The sequence below is a fragment of the Leptonychotes weddellii genome, chromosome 4 (assembly GCF_054177405.1).
Source record: "Leptonychotes weddellii isolate Sample4059 chromosome 4, ASM5417740v2, whole genome shotgun sequence".
Taxonomy (NCBI): domain Eukaryota; kingdom Metazoa; phylum Chordata; class Mammalia; order Carnivora; family Phocidae; genus Leptonychotes; species Leptonychotes weddellii.
The window spans coordinates 30,283,207-30,301,977 of record NC_138372.1 but is presented as its reverse complement, the minus strand read 5'-3'; the positions used below and the strand labels follow the sequence as shown (position 1 = coordinate 30,301,977).

General features: G+C 40.8%; 1 protein-coding gene, 1 long non-coding RNA gene and 1 pseudogene across 2 annotated transcripts in view; all 3 read right to left on the bottom strand.

The window, feature by feature from the left end:
- The window catches only part of LOC145721250 (uncharacterized), a 50,462-nt gene that overhangs the window by 25,754 nt on the left and 5,937 nt on the right, over positions 1-18,771 (bottom strand). The window contains exons 2-4 of the long non-coding RNA XR_014144837.1: positions 16,910-16,999; positions 14,488-14,587; positions 14,269-14,397 (exon numbers count right to left, since the gene is read on the bottom strand). This is a non-coding gene — a long non-coding RNA (uncharacterized LOC145721250). The remainder of the gene's footprint in view (positions 1-14,268; positions 14,398-14,487; positions 14,588-16,909; positions 17,000-18,771) is intronic.
- Positions 871-1,796, bottom strand: LOC102733104 (peroxiredoxin-1 pseudogene; annotated as a pseudogene).
- On the bottom strand, positions 5,500-6,120 carry LOC115944167 (large ribosomal subunit protein eL39-like). Its single transcript, XM_031038679.2, has one exon. The coding sequence runs from the start codon at positions 6,087-6,089 to the stop codon at positions 5,934-5,936; it is 156 nt and encodes a 51-aa protein (XP_030894539.1). The 5' UTR covers positions 6,090-6,120; the 3' UTR covers positions 5,500-5,933.

Genomic DNA, 18,771 nt, shown 5'->3' with positions numbered 1-18,771 from the left:
GAATTCTTTTTTTTTTTTAAGATTTTATTTATTTATTTGAGAGAGAGAGAGAATGAGAGAGAACACATGAGAGGGGGGAGGGTCAGAGGGAGAAGCAGACTCCCTGCCGAGCAGGGAGCCCGATGTGGGACTCGATCCAGGGACTCCAGGATCATGACCTGAGCTGAAGGCAGTCGCTTAACCAACTGAGCCACCCAGGCGCCCTATTTGAATTCTTTACAACCAATTTCCTTATAATTGAATAGTTCATTCTCCACCCATCCACCCCCCGCCATTATAATGCCACTGTTGAATATATCCAGTCTGCATATATTCACAGACCTCTTTCCAGAGTCTCTTTTCTATTCTGTCCACCAACGTGTCTATCCTCAAGCCAGGATCACACCGTGTTAACTGTAACGTTAAAGTAAGTTGGTAGCTGGAGTGACGGTCTATTTTGTTCTCATCTTCAAAACTGTCTTATCCTTTTTCTCTCTTATATGAATTTTAAGACCAGTCTGTCTAGTTTCACAAATAGTCATATTTGGATTTTATTTAAAATTATATTGGATTTATGAACTAATTTGGGAAGAACTTACATGTTTATGTCATTAAATCTTCCAATTCATGAACCTGGTAGATCTCTCCATTTATTCAGATCTCTCTCTGTGTGTATGTACAGGTATTCTTCAATTGTGTAATTTTCTTCACAATGACACGTTTTGTCAGATTGATTCCTAGTAATCTTATTCCTTTCCTTATTGTAAATGGGGTCTTTGTTCTTACCACAAGTTCTGATTATTTACTGATGTTGAAAGACTACTGATTTCTCTGTATTGATCCTGAATACAGCACGTTTGCTAAACTCCCTTATTAGTTTTAGCAGATTCCTTTTTTCTTCCTCAGTTCAAGTTTAATAGAAACAACAAAAGACAAAAAGTGATGCCCTGCTACTGTACATAACAGTTGGCCTGCCCCATAACAGCTCAGGCCCTTCTCTCCAGAGGAAGAAAGGCTGGCCTCCCCAAACCCTGCAGGAAAGGCCTGTCCTGTCCCCATACCACATCTGCACAGAGTCTAAAGTCTTATGTTCTAAGCATGACAATAGTACAAAAGAGATTTTGTTTTCATGGCCACCCACTGCAGCCCAGCCCTAAAATGACCCAGCGCACACTTCTGCTTAGAGAAATATTCTTTGCTCTTCTGGACATCAGGCTTGATGGTATCACTGCCAGGCTTCCAGCCAGCTGGGCACACTTTCCCACGCTTGTCAGTAAACTGGAAGGCCTGAACCAGTCGCAGAGTCTCATCCACAGAGCGGCCGACAGGAAGGTCATTTACCATGATCTGCCTAAGGATACCTTTATCATCAACGATAAAGAGGCCCCTGAACGAGATGCCTTCATCAGCCTTTAAGACTCGGGTCTGATACCAAGGGAATGTTCATGGGTCCCAGTCCTCCTTGTTTCTTGGGTGTGTCGATCCATGCCAGGTGACAGAAATGAGAATCCACAGAAGCACCAATCACTTGACAGTTGAGTTTCTTAAATTCTTCTGCCCTGTCACTGAAAGCAATGATCTCAGTGGGGCACACAAAGGTGAAGTCAAGAGGGTAAAAGAAGAACACAATGTCTTTCCCTTTGTAGTCAGATAGGCTGAGGCCTTTGAACTGGCCATCTGGCATAACAGCCGTGGCTTTGAAGTTGGGGGCAGGATGCCCAATTTTGGCATTTCCTGAAGACATCTTGCTATCAGCGGCTCTGAGAACAAAAACGCCGAAGACAAGGCAGGAAGAAGACCAGTTTTAATAGATTCTATTCTGTGGATTATCTAGGGTTTTTGTATGTAATCAATCACGATATTTGTAAATAACAACAATGGCTTCTGATCTCAGTTTTAAAGATTTTTAGAAATCATGAATGAGGGGTGCCTGGGCGGCTCAATCATTAAGCGTCTGCCTTTGGTTCAGGTCATGGTCCCAGGGTCCTGGGATCCAGCCCCACATCGGGCTCCCTGCTCAGCGGGAAGCCTGCTTCTCCCTCTCCCTCTGCTGCTCCCCTGCTTGTGTGTTCTCTCTCTGTCAAATAAATAAATAAATCTTAAAAAAAAAGAAAGAAATCATGAATGAGTATTAAATTTTGTTGATTTTTTTTTGTATTTATTGGAATGGTCAGGTTTTCTCCTTTAATCTGTTCACAAGGCAGACGCTTAACCAACTGAGGTAGTCGGTTTTATAATTTAAGTACACCTGGCATCAATAGGTTATGAAATCAAATACAGCTGACCCTGGATGAGCATAAAACTCACATGCACAGCAGCCCATTACCTACAAGGATTACACTGATGGTTCTTTTTTTTTTTTTTTTAAGATTTTATTTTTAAGTAATCTCTATACCCAACATGGGGCTCGAATTTATAACTCCGAGATCAAGAGTTACGTGCTCCACCAACTGAGCCAGCCAGGTGCCCCGCACTGATGATTCTTTTAAAACAGAATGGAGAGTATCAGTTAAGTGGAAGTCAATGTAAAAAGTGTTCACTTGGTGCCTGGTGACTCAGTTGGTTAAGTGTCTGCCTTTGGCTCAGGTCGTGATCCCAGGATCCTAGGATCGAGCCCTGTATCGGGCTTCTTGCTTAGCAGGGAGCCTGCTTCTTCCTCTCCCTCTGCCTACCGTGCCCCATGCTTGTATACTCTCTCTCTCTCAAATGAATAAATAAAATCTTTAAAAATAAAAAAATAAATAAATAAAAAGTGTTCACTGTTTAAGGAAATCTGGTTGTGGTGACAAAGCACATGCTTTATAAGTCGACGTAAGTTGTCTCCATTCAACTAAATACAAGAAATAGTTACTGGGAAATGACATTAAGTATCACATTAGGCCATCATGGTTAAAAACAAAGGTGAAACAAATAGTTCCTGGGGTGCCTGGCTGGCTCAGTCGGTAGTGTGCGGCTTTTGATCTTGGGGTCGTGAGATTAAGTCCCACGTTGGGTGTAGAGTTTACTTAATAATAAAAACAAAACAAAAAACAAACAAGCAAACAAAAACCAAATAGTTCCTGTTCACAAAATATTTTCCAACCTAGTAGAGAGGTTAAGACCAAGTGCATACAGACATAATCATGATACAAAAAAAGTAAGACAGATGTCTAGGATGTACAAAAACTGTCATGGAGGGGAGGTGTAACTGGGGAAAAGGAGTGATCAGGAAAGGAGTCTTAGAGGAGGTAGATTACGCGGTAAACTAAGAAAGGTGTTAGACCGTTGATGTTCATACCAGCTAGCGCCTTTCATTGCTTCCTATCTGTCGGTGGTTGCCTTGAAAGCAAGGAGAGCTATCTGCCCTGATTACCATTTCTTTTCTTGTTAGCCTTGCACATAGATTCTTCCTCTCTGTCCAGCCCTTTCAGATGAAAGGTCCACACCCTAACCCCTAGAACCGTGAATATGTTATGTTACATGGCAAGGGAGAACTCAGATTGAATGTGGAAATAAATTTGCTAATCAGCTGACCTTTAAATGAGGAGATTATCCTGGATTATCCTCATGGGCCCAGGGTAATCTCAAGAGAGCTAAGAAGTGAGAGGGAAGCCGGAGAGTTAGTGCCAGAGGGATACAGCCTGAGAAAGACTTGACCTGTCATTGTTGGCTTGGAAGACGGAAGGGCGTCAGGAGCCAAAGAATGACGCAGCCTCTAGAGGCTGGAAAAGGTAAGGAAAATGGATTCTCTCCTAGAGCCTCCAGAGGAAAATCCAGCCTGGAGACAACTTAATTTTAGCCCAGTGGGTCCCATTTCAGACTTCAGACCTACAGAACTGTAAGATAGTAAATCTGTGTTATTTTAAGCCACCAAGTTTGTGGTAATTTGTTACAGTAGCAGTAAGAAAATAACACAAAAGTTTAATAAAGTCAATCAGGAGAAAGAACAGGTTTTGAAGGAAAGCTCATGGCTTTGTTCTTGCAAAGCTAAGAAGCTTGTTGTTATTTGTGAAAGAGCCAGAATTTCTGGCCATTGGAAATGTGGGTTTGGATCTCAGAAAAGACACTGGGATTTGGGATCCTAGAATCATCTCATAGAGGAGACACTTGACCCCTAAAGCATGGGTGAAATGGCTTGAAAGAGAAAATTTAGAGCAGTGTTGTGCAATAGAAATATAACACAAACCGTGAATGTGTGCCACATTTGCAATTTAAATTTTTTAGTAACCATGTTAAATACATTAAAAAGGAACAGATAAAATTAAATTTTAATGGCATACTTGGTTGTACTCAACATATCCTAATTATTATCATTTCAACATATAATTACTATAAAAAGTATTAATGAGATATTTTATATTCTCTTTTTGGTATGAAGTCTCTAAAATCTGGTATGCATTTTATACTTATAGCGCTTTTCAGTTCAGTACATCTATAATTAATTTCAAGGGCTCTATAACCATCACGTGGTTGGTGGCTACTCTACTGGGCAGTGCTGTTTAGAGAAAGAACAGACACAAAGGATGGAGCCTTGAGAGATACCTGCATTTAGGAGACAGGAGGAGGAAAAGGACCCAGTGAATGAATAGAAATAGGAGGAGAATCAGGAAGTGCAATGTTTCAAAATCCAAAGGAATTTTACTTAGGGAAACATGGGGGGTGAGGGGTGGGAAGCATCACATGCTCTTTTTCTTCAGTGCTCTGGCTCATTCAACTCTTTCATTTTAGAGGGTTTCCCCCGTCTGTACTGAAGCTCTATACTACAAAGTCACTTTCCTTTGCTCTCCCTTTAATAGTCTCATATATACATCTAGTTATATATTTAGGGGCTCAAACATAGGTGGCTGGGGTACCAGGGTGGCTAGGGAAAAAAGAAAGGAGCACTGAGGTGGCATGAGGTTGTTGGAGGATGTGATGATTTGGAACAGGTGCCTGGTGGGAGTAAGATGGAGATCATGTTACCATGACAACTGATTATTTCATTGGTCCAATGACCAGTTGCCATGGTGACAAAATCTTTGTGTCAATGTGACATGGATCCCAAGGGAGAAAAGGCTTGTGCAAAGGACCCTTTGCTCATTGGTAAAGCTTTTATATTTGCAATAATTCCTGCATTGCTTGATGAAACCTCCCCCAGGAACTTCAATCAACACTGATGGCCCCCCTCCTCCTTCCTGTTCATTTATAGCAATCACTGCTTGCAAACTGCACACAGTTTCATTGTTCATGTTCTATATAGTGTTTTCTTATCTGATAGTCTTTAATTGTTTCAGCAATTTATCTCTTTCTCCTACATAGATATAATCCTGTTGAAGGCAGGGATCATTTTTATAATTCAGTGGGTTTTCAAAGGACTGGGGGTTAGTGGAAAAAGGAGACCTTTGGGCCAGACAGATCTGCATTTATATACCACCTCTGCTTCTGCCATTTGCCAATTGTGTGGCCTTAGGAAAGTCATTTTATCTTCTTGAAATCTAGTTTTCTTCTCTAAAATGGGGATAATAAAACTTGCATTGCAGGGTTGCTGTGACGATTACAGATAACCTAAATAAAGTAGCTGGCCTGCAGTAGGGACTCAATAAATAGTTCTAATTATTACAACATGACACCCAGCCCAGTCCTGGATGCCATGATTAGCACATAGTAAAACCTGGTGAATAATAAGACAATGATGACAGATGATAGGATAACAGTAGGACTAGATTTAATCTTCCAGGTCCTTAAAGATCAGTTGTCCTATGATGGCCAAACTACACCTCAGCTGCAATTCTTTTTTTTTTTTCAGCCAAAAGGTCTCACACTTATTACTGAACCAACCTGGTTCAGAGGCATAGTAACAGAGAAAAATCATTTCCCTGATAAAACATGGCCAGGTAGGAGGGATGTTTACAGAGTAGTAGGATAGGAACACATGATCTTCATGCAGCTTAAAAATGTGTGCTTATTAGGTGTGGCATCTCATGATGTGCGATGCCTTACAGACCCAGCTTGGTTCTTCTCCAGTGCCTCCTCTTGGAGTTGTAGCTGATTTTATTACCAGTTTTCATCCGAATCCACTGGGGAATGGGATGATTCTGCTTTTGTTTCTTGGCCAGGAATCCCTTGATTCCGAAAGTCTCGGGAGAAAACATGACGGAGAACAGTCAGCCACACACACCAAGATGGCGGCAAAAAGGGGAAAAGCTCAGCTGCAATTCTTTTTTTTTTTTTTTTTAAGATTTTATTTTTTTGACAGAGAGAGACACAGCGAGAGCAGGAACACAAGCAGGGGGAGTGGGAGAGGGAGAAGCAGGCTTCCCGCCGAGCAGGGAGCCCGATGTGGGGCTCGATCCCAGGATCCTGGGATCATGACCTGAGCCGAAGGCAGACGCCCAGCGACTGAGCCACCCAGGCGCCCTCAGCTGCAATTGTTTTTTTGGGTTTTTTTTAAAGATTTTATTTATTTATTTGAGAGAGAGAGAATGAGAGAGAGCGAGTACATGAGAGGGGGGAGGGTCAGAGGGAGAAGCAGACTCCCTGCCGAGCAGGGAGCCCGATGCGGGACTCCATCCAGGGACTCCACATCATGACCTGAGCCGAAGGCAGTCGCTTAACCAACTGAGCCACCCAGGCGCCCTCAGCTGCAATTCTTAACTTGCAGTCCCAGTTATGCTGATTTTAACTTCTTGGGAGAAAATCTTTTTAAGTTATTCATTAGAAAAAGGAGAGGAGGGGGTGCCTGGTGGCTCAGTCCTTAGGCGTCTGCCTTTGGCTCAGTCAGGAAGCCTGTTTCTCCCTCTCCCACCCCCTCTGCTTGTGTTCCCTCTCTCACTGTGCCTCTCTCTGTCAAATAAATAAATAAAAAATCTTAAAAAAAAAAAAAGAAAAGAAAAAGGAAAGATAACCAGATATTTTGTGCCTCCTTGATAGAAGAACATACTACCAGTGAAATAGTTATGACAAAAAAAAAAAGTTACACATGAATATCTAATTCAGCCTCTAGACCCAACTCCTGATTTACAGAAGACGCAGAGGACAGAGCACAGGCTAAACAACCACCACAGGGAAGCAATCAGCAAGATCCAGATTGGGAGAAACACTACAGGAAAAATAGTGCAGTTCCTTCAACAAACACATTGCAAGGAAAAAAGAGGGAGAAGGAACTTACAAATTAAAAAAGATTTAAGGGACAGATCATCCAATTTCCATTTGTGGATATTACTTGAGCCTTGATTCAAACAAACAAAATGTTAAGAAATTCTTAAGGGGATTGGAAATCTAAACACAGACAGGATGGACCAAAGATCTCTCTCTCTCTCTCTCTCTTTTTTAAGATTTTATTTATTTATTTGACAGAGAGTGGGTGCACAAGGAGGGAGAGCGGCAGGCAGAGGGAGAAGCAGGCTCCTCATGGAGCAAGGAGTCTGATGCGGGACTCAATGCCAGGACCCTGGGATCATGACCTGAGCAGAAGGCAGACGCTTAACCGACTGAGCCACCCAGGCATCCCAAAGATCTGTCTTAATACATGTCTTCATATATTTATTTTCTGACTTCAGAAATTCCCATTAATTTTTAGATAAGATAATGTTATGATGTGTCAAAATAGCAGTTCTTATCTTTTGGAGATTCACTTTTAAGATATGTGTGTATTGATGAAGTACGGTATCTGGAATTTGCTTTAAAATATCACAGAAGGGGCAATGTGAGGGTGAGGGTAGTGATCTAGATGAAACAAGGTTGGCTACTACATGATTACTGTCGAAGCTGGATGATGGGGAGGGTTCAGTGTATTATTTGCCTATTTGCATTGGTTTGAAGTTTTCCATAGAAAATAGTTTGAAGAGATTAAGGAATCGTATTTAAAACAGTAAGTCCAGGGGCATCTGGGTGGCACAGCTGGTTGGGCATCTGACTCTTGGTTTTGGCTCATGTTGTGATTTTGGGGTGGTGAGATTGAGCCCTGTGATGGGCTCCATGCTCATTGTGGAGTCTGCTTGAGATTCTCTCTCCCTGTGCCCCTCCTGCGTGTGCTCTCTCTCCTCTCTCTACCATCAATCAATCTTAAAAAAAAATAAAACAATAAGTCCATTTATCCAAGACTGTATGCACAGCAAAGATGCTTAGATGTGAAGAAGTACAGAATATTCCTTACTACAGTGTTGGATAACTGCATCATGTTGGTTTAATGAATAAATTAATGTGTATCTCCCCTAGCTGGCTCTCCATAGTGAGCCTTCTACATTGTGCACACAAATAATATTTTTTCTATTTCAAATTACAATTAGTATCATTCATGATGTTGTAGGTTAAATTCCTTGAAAAAACAGACTCTGATAGGGAGTTTGTGGGCAAGAAGTTTTTTGGTGGTGAAGTGTGCCTTTGTGATCAGTTCTAGTGGAGGAGTGAAGTCACGAGGAATATGTAGAGGAAGGAGTTGACCTGTGATACAGTTGCCAAACAGAGTCATCTGATCTAGCACCCATACCCCTAGGTCCTAAGGAGCTCAGGAGAAGGAAGGCCCTTCAAATATGCACAGCATGGACCACTAGGTCCAGGCCTTTATACTTGGAATCACCCTCCTGCCTCCCTTGCCCCGGTAAACTTGAATTAATCCTTCAAGGCTGATCTCAAATGTTTCTGTGTCTGCACACTTTTCTTAAAACATCCACCGCCATGTTGCTGTCCAGTTTTCCCAGCACCATTTGTTGAAGAGTTATTCTCTTTCTCCTTGGATAGTCTTTCCTGCTTTGTTGGAGATTAACTGACCATGTAATTATGGGTTCATTTCTGGGTTTTCTATTCTATTCCATTGATCTGTCTATTTTTGTGCCAATTCCATACTGTTTTGATCATTACAGCTTTGTAATATAACTTGAAGTCCAGAATTGTGATGCCTCCAGCTTTTTCTTTTTCAAGGTTGCTTTGGCTATTTGGGGTATTTTGTGATTCCATACAAGTTTTAGGATTGCTTGTTCTAGCTCTGTAAAAGATGCTCTTGGTATTTTGATAGGGTTTGCATTAAATGTGTGGATTGCTTTGGGTAGTATAGACATTTTAACCAGTTTCTTACACGATACCCCAAAATAAATTCAAAATGGATTAAAGACCTAAATGTGAGATCTGAAACCATAAAAATCCTAGAAGAGAACATAGGCAGTAACTTCTTTGACATCAGCTATAGCAATTCTTTCTAGATAGGTTTCTCTCTCTTTTTTTTTAAGATTTTATTTTTAAGTAATCTCTACACCCAACATGGGGCTTGAACTCATAACCCTGAAATCAAGAGTTACACACTCCACCAACTGAGCTGGCCAGGCGCCCCTCCAGATATGTCTCCTGAGGCATGGGAAACAAAATCAAAAATAAACTATTGGGACTTCATCAAAATAAAATGTTTCTGCACAGTGAAGGAAACAATCAACAAAACTAAAAGGCAACCTACAGAATGGAAGCAGATATTTGCAAATGACATACCCAATAAAGGGTTAGTATCCAAAATATATAAAGAACTTATAAAATTCAAAACCCCAAAAATGAATAATCCAATTAAAAAAAGGGCAGAAGACATGAATAGACATTTTTCCAAAGAAGACATACAGATAGCCAATAGACTCATGAAAAGATGCTCGACATCACTCAGCATCAGGGAAATGCAAATCAAAATTACAATGAGATATCACTTCACACTTGCCAGAATGGCTAGAATTAACAACACAAGAAACAACAGGTGTTGGCGAGAATGTGGAGAAAGGGGAACCCTCTTGCACTGTTGATGGGAATGCAAGCTGGTGCAGCCACTCTGCAAAACAGTATGGAGGTTCCTCAAAAAGTTAAAAATAGAACTATCCTATGATCCAGCAATTGCACTACAAGGTATTTACCCAAAGAATACAAAAATACTAATTCAAAGGGATACATGCACCCCAATGTTTATAGCAGCATTATTACAACAGCCAAATTCTGGAAACAACCCAAGTGTGCACTGATTGGTGAATGAATAAAGAAGATGTGGTATACATGTACAATGGAATATTACTCAGCCATCAAAAAGAATGAAATCTTACCATTTGCCACAGCATAGATGGAGCTAGAGAGTATTATGCTAAGTGAAATAAGTCAGTGAGAGAAAGATAAATACCACATGATTTCACTCATATGTGGAATTTAAGAAACAAAGCATGTAAGCAAAGGAAATAGAAAAGGGAGAGAGACAAACCAAGAAACAGACTCTTAACTATAGAGAAGAAACTGGCTACCAGAGGGGAGGTGGGCAGGGGGAATGGGGGAAATAGGTAATGGGGATCAAGGAGTGCAGTTGTTGTGAGGAGCACCAGGTGATGTATGGAAGTGTTGAATCACTATACTGTACATCTGAAATAATATTACGCTGTATGTTAATTAACTGGAATTTAAATAAAAACCTTAAAATCCACCCCCAGTCTGATCAACTTTCTTCTTCTACTCTCCTTCCTCTATGAACCCTATAGAGGAATAGGAAGAGCTCACATTTATAACACTTCTTAGGATCTAAGCACCGTGTTAAACTCTCTACAAGTGCATGGTTTCAGTTAACTCATAACATAGCTATGCAGTAGGTGCTGTTATTATACCCATTTACAGATGAAGAAATTGAGGCGCAGAGAGATTAAGCAATTTGCCCAATCTAAGTCATTGCGCTACTGAGTGGCAGGGCTGGGATTTTACCCCAGGCAAGGGAGTCCCTACTCACTTATCACTAGTGCTTACTTATCACTACCACATAGTCACGTAATCACTATTATGCTGTACTGCCCCCTAGCTATTGTTTTTATCTGTGTACTACAAACCCTGAGCACAGGACCCAGCCTGAGTCAGCATTTAATAAATGTTTACTGAATGAATGGATAGTCATCACAGCAGCATTTCTAGTAAATTTCATTTCAGAAACAGATCAAATCCAGATGCAATTTACAGGCACAAGGATGACAAATGTATTTCATGTAGCAAGGAACAACAAACCCCACTAGAAGGGTTAAGCTTGACTCTACTTAACATGGAAGAAAAAGCAATTGGATAGAGGAAGTGGGCATAGCAGGCCACAAATTAACTGCTAAGTAGTGAAAAGGAAAAACTGTACTTAAGTACTTAAACATAAACTTTGTGTTTATGTGTGTATATGCATGTGCACGCAGGCATTGTGGCATCTCTCTCTTGCTTTGAGAATCTTTGCAAAAACAAACAAAAAACATTCCAGGGTGCCTGGGTGGCTCAGTCGGTTAAGTGTCTGCCTTCGGCTCAGGTCATGATCCCAGGGTCCTGGGATTGAGCCCCACACCGAATCAGGAGTCTGCTTCTCCCTCTCCCTCTGTGCATCCCCCTACACATTCATGCCCTCTCTCTTTCTCTCAAGTAAATAAAATCTTTAAAAAAAAAATTCCATATTCATTCTGTGCTGAATGGTGGGAATCAACCATAGATGGATGGATCATGAATTCAGATTAAATGAGATTAAAACAACTTCATGAGTCAGGAAGTAATCAAAATAACTGCCCAAAATGGAGATAAGAGGGGTGCCTGGCTGGCTCAGTTGGTAAAGCATCTGACTTTTGATCTCAGGGTCATGAGTTTGCACCCCGTGCTGGGTATAGAGATTACTCACCAAAAAAAGTGGAGATGAGAACCTATAATGAAAGGTGAAAGATATAGGAATTATAAATAAGTTTCCATTATACAGAAAAACAACTTTTCTCCATTTCCAGTAAAATGTCAGAATCCGAGAAAACACATTTAGACAATCAGTGTGGGTTATTAGCAAAAGGAAAGATTTCAAAGTCATAAGACTGAGGCTCAAGTTCTTACGTTGTCATTCACTAGCAATGTGACCTCAATTTTTTTGCCCGTGAAGTGGGGACAATGATCTCCAAATTAGCGTCATTATAGTGATTTAGTAAGGCAAACTATTACTTCCTTTTTCCACTCCACAGGGAGCCATTGTTCCCTCCTCCGAACTTCTATAGACATGAACATTTTGCCAATCTTTTTTTTTTTTTTTTAACATTTTGCCAATCTTATTTCATAGATCTCCCACACATTTTTTCCCTGGAGTATTTAAAAGCAAATCCCAGACATTATTTAAATATTTCAGTTGCAAGGATTTCTGTCATTTTTTTAACCAAAAAACCCTCAATGTAGTCTCCTGGTAAAAAAAAAAAATTAATAGGGGCGCCTGGGTGTCTCAGTCGTTAGGTGTCTGCCTTTGACTCAGGTCATGATCCCAGGGTCCTGGGATCGAGCCCCGCATCGGGCTCCCTGCTCTGCGGGAAGCCTGCTTCTCCCTCTCCCACTCCCCCTGCTTGTATTCCCTCTCTCTCTGTGTCTCTCTCTGTCAAATAAATAAAATCTTTTTTTTTTTTAAAGATTTTATTTATTCATTTGAGACACAGAGATAGAGAGAGAGAGAAAGCACGAGCAGGGAGAGAGGCAGAGGGAGAGGGAGAAGCAGGCTCCCTGCCGAGCCAGGAGCCCGATGTGGGGCTCGATCCCAGGACCCCGGGATCATGACCTGAGCTGAAGGCAGACGCTTAACCATCTGAGCCATCGAGGCGCCCCAAATAAATAAAATCTTAAAAAAAAAAAAATTAATAAAGACTCTTGGGGCACCTGGGTGGCTCAGTGGGTTAAGTGTCCAATTCTGGATTTCAGCTCAGGTCATAATCACGGGGTTGTGAGATCAAGCCCCATGTGGGGCCTGCTTAGGATTCCCTCTCTCCCTCTCCCTCTGCCCCTCCCCCCTGCACTTTCTCTAAAAGAGAAAGGAGGGAAGGAAGGAAGGAAAGACAGAAAAAGAAAGAGAAAGAAAGAAGGAATGAATCTTTTTGTACATTATTCAATTTGGTTAATCTGCTAAGGTTAACCCAAATAGGTTCACTGGATAACTCTTCATTTCTCTGCTTTGCATTAGCCCTTTGAATATTCTAATTATGCCTAGACACTGTTATACTTCAGAATTAGATGTATATCATATTTGCAGTGTCTTAGCTTTTTAAGTGAATAGTAATAATAACAGATTGAATCTCTTCCTGGTTTTGAAGGACTGATCCACAGATTTGGGCAGTCCTAATTCATTTTCAGAACTTTCTTCAATGCTTGCTTCGAGGACGTTCCAAGGAAAGTTTTTCCAGTTACTGCTCTGTTCTCTTTGGAGATGCCTCAGGGCCCTGCCCCTTTGTTTGTCTGAGTTTGACCTTCACCTGCATATTCTCTTAGTCTGGTCCCATTAAAAAATTGATCCACAGTGCACTTCAAGCTAGATTTCTCATTGCCAAGCCCCCTGGGTTCTTCAAGGTTTTCTACTCTTTGTAATTTACTCAGGGAGGTTTGTGTGCCTTTACTGAATGCCTGTGATACTCCAGCCCCGCAGATGCTAATGCTCTAGACATTTTTTATTTCTGTGGCATTTCAAATAAATGGAATGCCTATAAATTGTAAGGTATTATATAAAAATTTGCTAATAATATTACCATAAATATGACACCTAAAGCACAAACAACAAATAAACCAGTGAGACTACATCAAACTAGAAGCTTCTGCACAGCAAAAGAAACCATCAACAGAGTAGGAAAAAAAAATTTGCAAACCATTTATCTGATAAGCAGATAATATCCAAAATATATAAAGAACTCATACAAGTCAGTAGCAAAAAACCACAATCCAATTAAAAAATGGGCAGAGGACCTGAGTAGCCGTTTCTCCAAAGAAGACATATGAAAGGACAATAGGTAAATGAAAAGATGCTTAACATCACTAGTCATCTGGGAAATGCAAATTAGAACCACAATGACACATCTCTTCACACCGGTCAGAATGGCCATCATCAAAAAGGCAAGAGATAAATGCTGGCATGGATGTGGAGAAAAGGGAACCCTTGTGCACCGTTGGTGGGAATGTAAATTGGCACAGCCACTATAGAAAACAGTATGGAGGGGCGCCTGGGTGGCTCAGTTGGTTAAGCGACTGCCTTCGGCTCAGGTCATGATCCTGGAGTCCTGGGATCGAGTCCCGCATCGGGCTCCCTGCTCAGCAGGGAGTCTGCTTCTCCCTCTGACCCTCCCCCCTCTCATGCTCTCTCTCATTCTCTCTCTCAAATAAATAAATAAAATCTTTAAAAAAAAAAAAAGAAAACAGTATGGAGAATCCTCAAAAAATTAAAAATAGAACTACCGTATGATCCAGCAATTACACTTCTGGGAATATATCCAAAGAAAACAAAAACACGAATTCAAAAGATATCTGCAGCCCCATGTTCATAGCAGCATTATTTACACCAGCCAGGACATGGAAACAACCTACCTGTCCACTGATAGATGTAGGGATAGAGAAGTTGTGGGATAGGCGGCGCCCGGCTGGCTCAGTCGATAGAGCATGTGGCTCTTGATCTCAGGGTCAAGGATTCAAGCCCCACGTTAGGTGTAGAGCTTACTTAAGAAAAAAACAAAAAAGAAGCTGTGGTATATATACATACAATGGAATATTATTGAGGCATAAAAAAAAAACACAAGGAAATCTTACCTTTTGGGAAAACGTGGCTGGACCTTGAAGGCATTATGGTAAGTGAAATAAGTCAGACGGAGAAAGACAGATACTGTATGATCTCACTTACGTGTGGAATCTAAAAATGAAATAAAACTCATACAGAAAGATCAGACTTGTTGCTAAGAGAGGCGGGGGGTGGGGGCGGAATTGGAGGAAGGTGGCCCAAAGGTACAAACTTCTAATTATAAGATAAATCATGTACAACATGACTATAATTAACACTGCCGTATGATATATAGGAAAGATGTTAAAAGAATAAATCCTGACAGTTCTCATCACAAGGAAATTTTTTCCCTTTTTTTCTTTTCTCTTTTTCCTTTATTATATCTGTATGAGAAGATGAATGTTAGCTGAACCTATTGTGGTAATAATTTCACAATATATGTAAATCGAACCATCATGCTATACACCTTAAACCTATACAGTGATGTATGTAAGTTATTTCTCAGTAAAACTGGAAAAAAAATATTACCGTAGCCTTCCCCTCCAAGATCCCTTAACCCAAGTGGGCAATACACAACATAGGAAGAGCCTTTGTGGAGAGTTAAGAAATATGAGTTATAATTCCAGATCATTCCACAGCATTAGTTAATCAAAATTTTATAAAAGTATATTGAGTGCTTGGAACACTAACTACATCTAAAACTAATGATGTAATGTATGGGGATTAACATGACAATAAAAAAATTAAAAAAAAAAAGTATATTGAGTGCTTTGTGGATGTCAGGCACCTACTAGGGTGCTAGGTTTAAAAATGAACGTGAGAATAGCCAAACTATGGAAAGAGCCCAAATGTCTGTCAACAGATGAATGGATAAAGAAGATGTGGTATATATACACAATGGAATACTACTCAGCCATCAAAAAAGAGTGAAAGCTTGCCATCTGCAACAACATGGATGGAACTAGAGGGCATTACGCTAAGTGAAATAAGCCAATCAGAGAAAGACAATTATCAGATGATCTCACTCATGTGGAATTTAAGAAACAAAACAGAGGATTATGGGGGAAGGGAAGAAAAATAAAACAAGAGGAAATCAGACAGGGAGACAAACCATAAGAGACTCTTAATCATAGGAAACAAACTGAGGGTTGCTGGAGGGGAGGAAGGTGGGGGGATGCTGTAACTGGGTGATGGACATTAAGCAGGACCCATGATGTAATGAGCACTGGGTATTATATAAGACTGATGAATCACTGAACTCTGCCTCTGAAACTAATAATACACTATATGTTAATTAATTGAATTTAAGTATAAAAATAAAATTGTTAAAAACAAATGAATGTGAGGATGGCCCTTGTCTCAAGTACAGAGACCATATCTTAATCTTTGTAACTTCCTCTGGGACATGACATAGTCTATGGAACCTATCTTATCCTTATAAAGTCTTATCTAAGCCCATAGATCAAGACTGAGTTTCAAATCTTCTATTTTATGGGATACCTGGCTGGCTCAATCAGTGGAGCATGCTACTCTTGATCTCGGGGTTGTGAGTTCAAGCCCCATGTTGGGTGCAGAGATTACCTAAAAAAATAAAATCTTTTAACAAAATCTTCTATTTTAAAGATTTTATTTATTTATTTTAGAGAAGGGGGGGCAGAGGAAGAGAGGGGAGGGAGAGAGAACCTGAAGCAGACTCTGCCCTGAGCACAGAGGCCGATGTGAGGCTTGTTCACACCACTGCAAGATCATGACCTGAGCCGAAACCAAGAGTCAGACAGTTAGCTGACTGAGCCACCCAGGCACTCCAAAAATCTTCTATTTTAAACCCTTGTACTAGGGGAGGGGGATGGGAGGATGGGTTAGCCTGGTGGTGGGTATTGAGGAGGGCACATTCTGCATGGAGCACTGGGTGTTATGCACAAACAATGAATCATGGAACACTTCATCTAAAACTAATGATGTAATGTATGGGGATTAACATAAGAATAAAAAAAAATAACATAAACCCTTGTACCACATTACACCCAATCATTCCATTTCCTATCTTTTCTTTTCTTTATTTATTTATTTATTTATTTATTTATTTATTTATTTATTTGACAGAGAGACGGAGAGAGAGCACAAGCAGGCAGAGCGGCAGGCAGAGGGAGAGGGAGAAGCAGACTCCACACTGAGCAGGGAGCCCGATGCGGGGCTCGATCCCAGGACCCTGGGATCATGACTGAGCCGAAGGCGGATGCTTAACCAAATGTGCCACCCAGGCGCCCCATTTCCTATATTTTCTCATCCTTCCCAAACAAGCTTTTATACTTGGGGATGACACCAGAAATTTGGATCACCAAAGGGAAAAAATTCAGCAGGAGTCTGCATTAGTCAGGATAGGCTCTGTTACACTGTGGTAGTAACTCCCAAATTTCAATGACTCAATAAGCAAAAGTTGTTTTTCTCACTTACGCTTTGTGTCCTTCCCAGGTCAGCTGTAGCTTTGCTGCATGTTGTCTTCACTCTGGGATCAGGCAGCTCCATTAGCTTCTATCTGGAATGCTGCTGGTCATCGCGGCAGCAGGAAAGGAAAACATAGTGAAGCACACTGACTCTTAAAGCTTCCATCTGAAAGTGGCTCCTTCAGCCACTCACACATTTCATTGGCTAATGCAAGTCACATAATCAAGCCTGCTGTCAAAGGAGTGAGGGAAGCACAATCCATCCCGGATTTACCCATGAGAGGCACAGTAAAGGTTTGGGAACAATAAAATGGTCCATAAATGGTCTCTTGATCTTTTTTTAATTTTTTTTTTTTTGGTTGCAAAACAAACAGATTTTCAGCTACCTCCCGCCTCCTGCAGCAAAAACTATTTGGACTGTGTGTCCATAGAAAAAATGAAGAGAATTCTTTGGGACTTTGTGTGTAGGTCCCAACCCCAACTGTCTCTAACAAGGTTTTTAATTTTTTTTTTAATTTTAAAGATTTTATTTATTTATTTGAGAGAGAGAGCATGTGCAGGGGGAGGTGGAGGGGCAGAGGGAGAAGCAGACTTCCCACTGAGCAGGGAGCCTGATGTGGTACTCGATCCCAGGACCCCGGGATCATGACCTGAGCTGAAGGCAGACACTTAACTGAGTGAGCCACGCAGGCGCCCCTCTAACAAGGTTTGAAAGCTTTCCTAAAGTAGTACTTGGATGTAAATACACTCTCTTGCAGTGGCTAGCACCCAGAAGTTTACAATTCTCATATCTATGTGAACTGATGGTTTAGAGGGTCTTCGAAGATGAGCCTAGAGCCAGCCAGTTCTGGGTTCAAATCCTGACTACCACTGTCACTACTGAGCCTCTATTTCTTCTTCTTTAAAATGGGCATGACTGGGGTATCTGGCTGGCTCAGTAGGTAGAGCATGTGACACTTGATCTTGGGGTTGTGAGTTTGAGCCCCATGTTGGTTGTAGGGATTACTTAAAAGAATAAAATCTTTAGAAAAACAAATAAATAAAATGGGGATGACTACCTCATAGTTTTGCTCTAAGGATTAAATTAAAAAGTGTGAAAGGGGCTATCATGTTCCCAATCACACAAGGAACACTCAATAATTATTAGCCACTCTCTCACCATGCTAGGGTTTCTTGATTGTTCTTATTCAGCTCATTAGGCATGAACTAGGTCAATACTTCACAACTTGAAATCAAACAATTATTTTTTAACTACCATGTTTGTACCCAGAGTTTCAGGCTCCTATGAGCTGCAAACCTTGGCTTTCTTTTCCTGCTAACCAGGTTTTTCATTCAGTCATTCCAAAAGATACAACTTGCTAACTGGAAGAGAGATTTCCTCTAAACCTACTCTATTTGAATATCTCCTGACTCACTCTTCCTAGTGCCATCCAAATTTCTTCTACACCATTGCTTACACGTAATTTAAATACTTTATTTAATCTATGTATTTGTTAATATTTGTTCAGCTGTCCTGATGCCCTTGTGTCTTTCTTTATGCTTTTAATTAGCTTGGCTGATTCTGAGTGGAGGCAAGCCAAGGTTTGAGCCAGGTGGTTACCAGGAAGATGGATGGGGGGGAGTACCACCTTAGGATGGGGGTTATGGAGTGGGGAAGGTAGATGGTATGAGTGCACTTGAGCAAATGCATGGCTAGAACTTGGAAAAAGTTTAGGCTACTACCTTCTGCTGGGGAGAAAGATTCTTAACTACTCCTTTCTTCTGCCGTACTGATATAATAATCTGAAGTTAATACCAAGTTCTTAGAGGGCAGGAACTCACTTTATGGATGGTTTACATAGAGTGATATGGTCTAGTTTTATGAGTTAGTTA

Coding starts and splice junctions, on each gene's coding strand:
- LOC115944167 (XM_031038679.2), bottom strand. CDS start 6,089: ATGTTTTCTCCCGAGACTTTCGGAATCAAGGGATTCCTGGCCAAGAAA.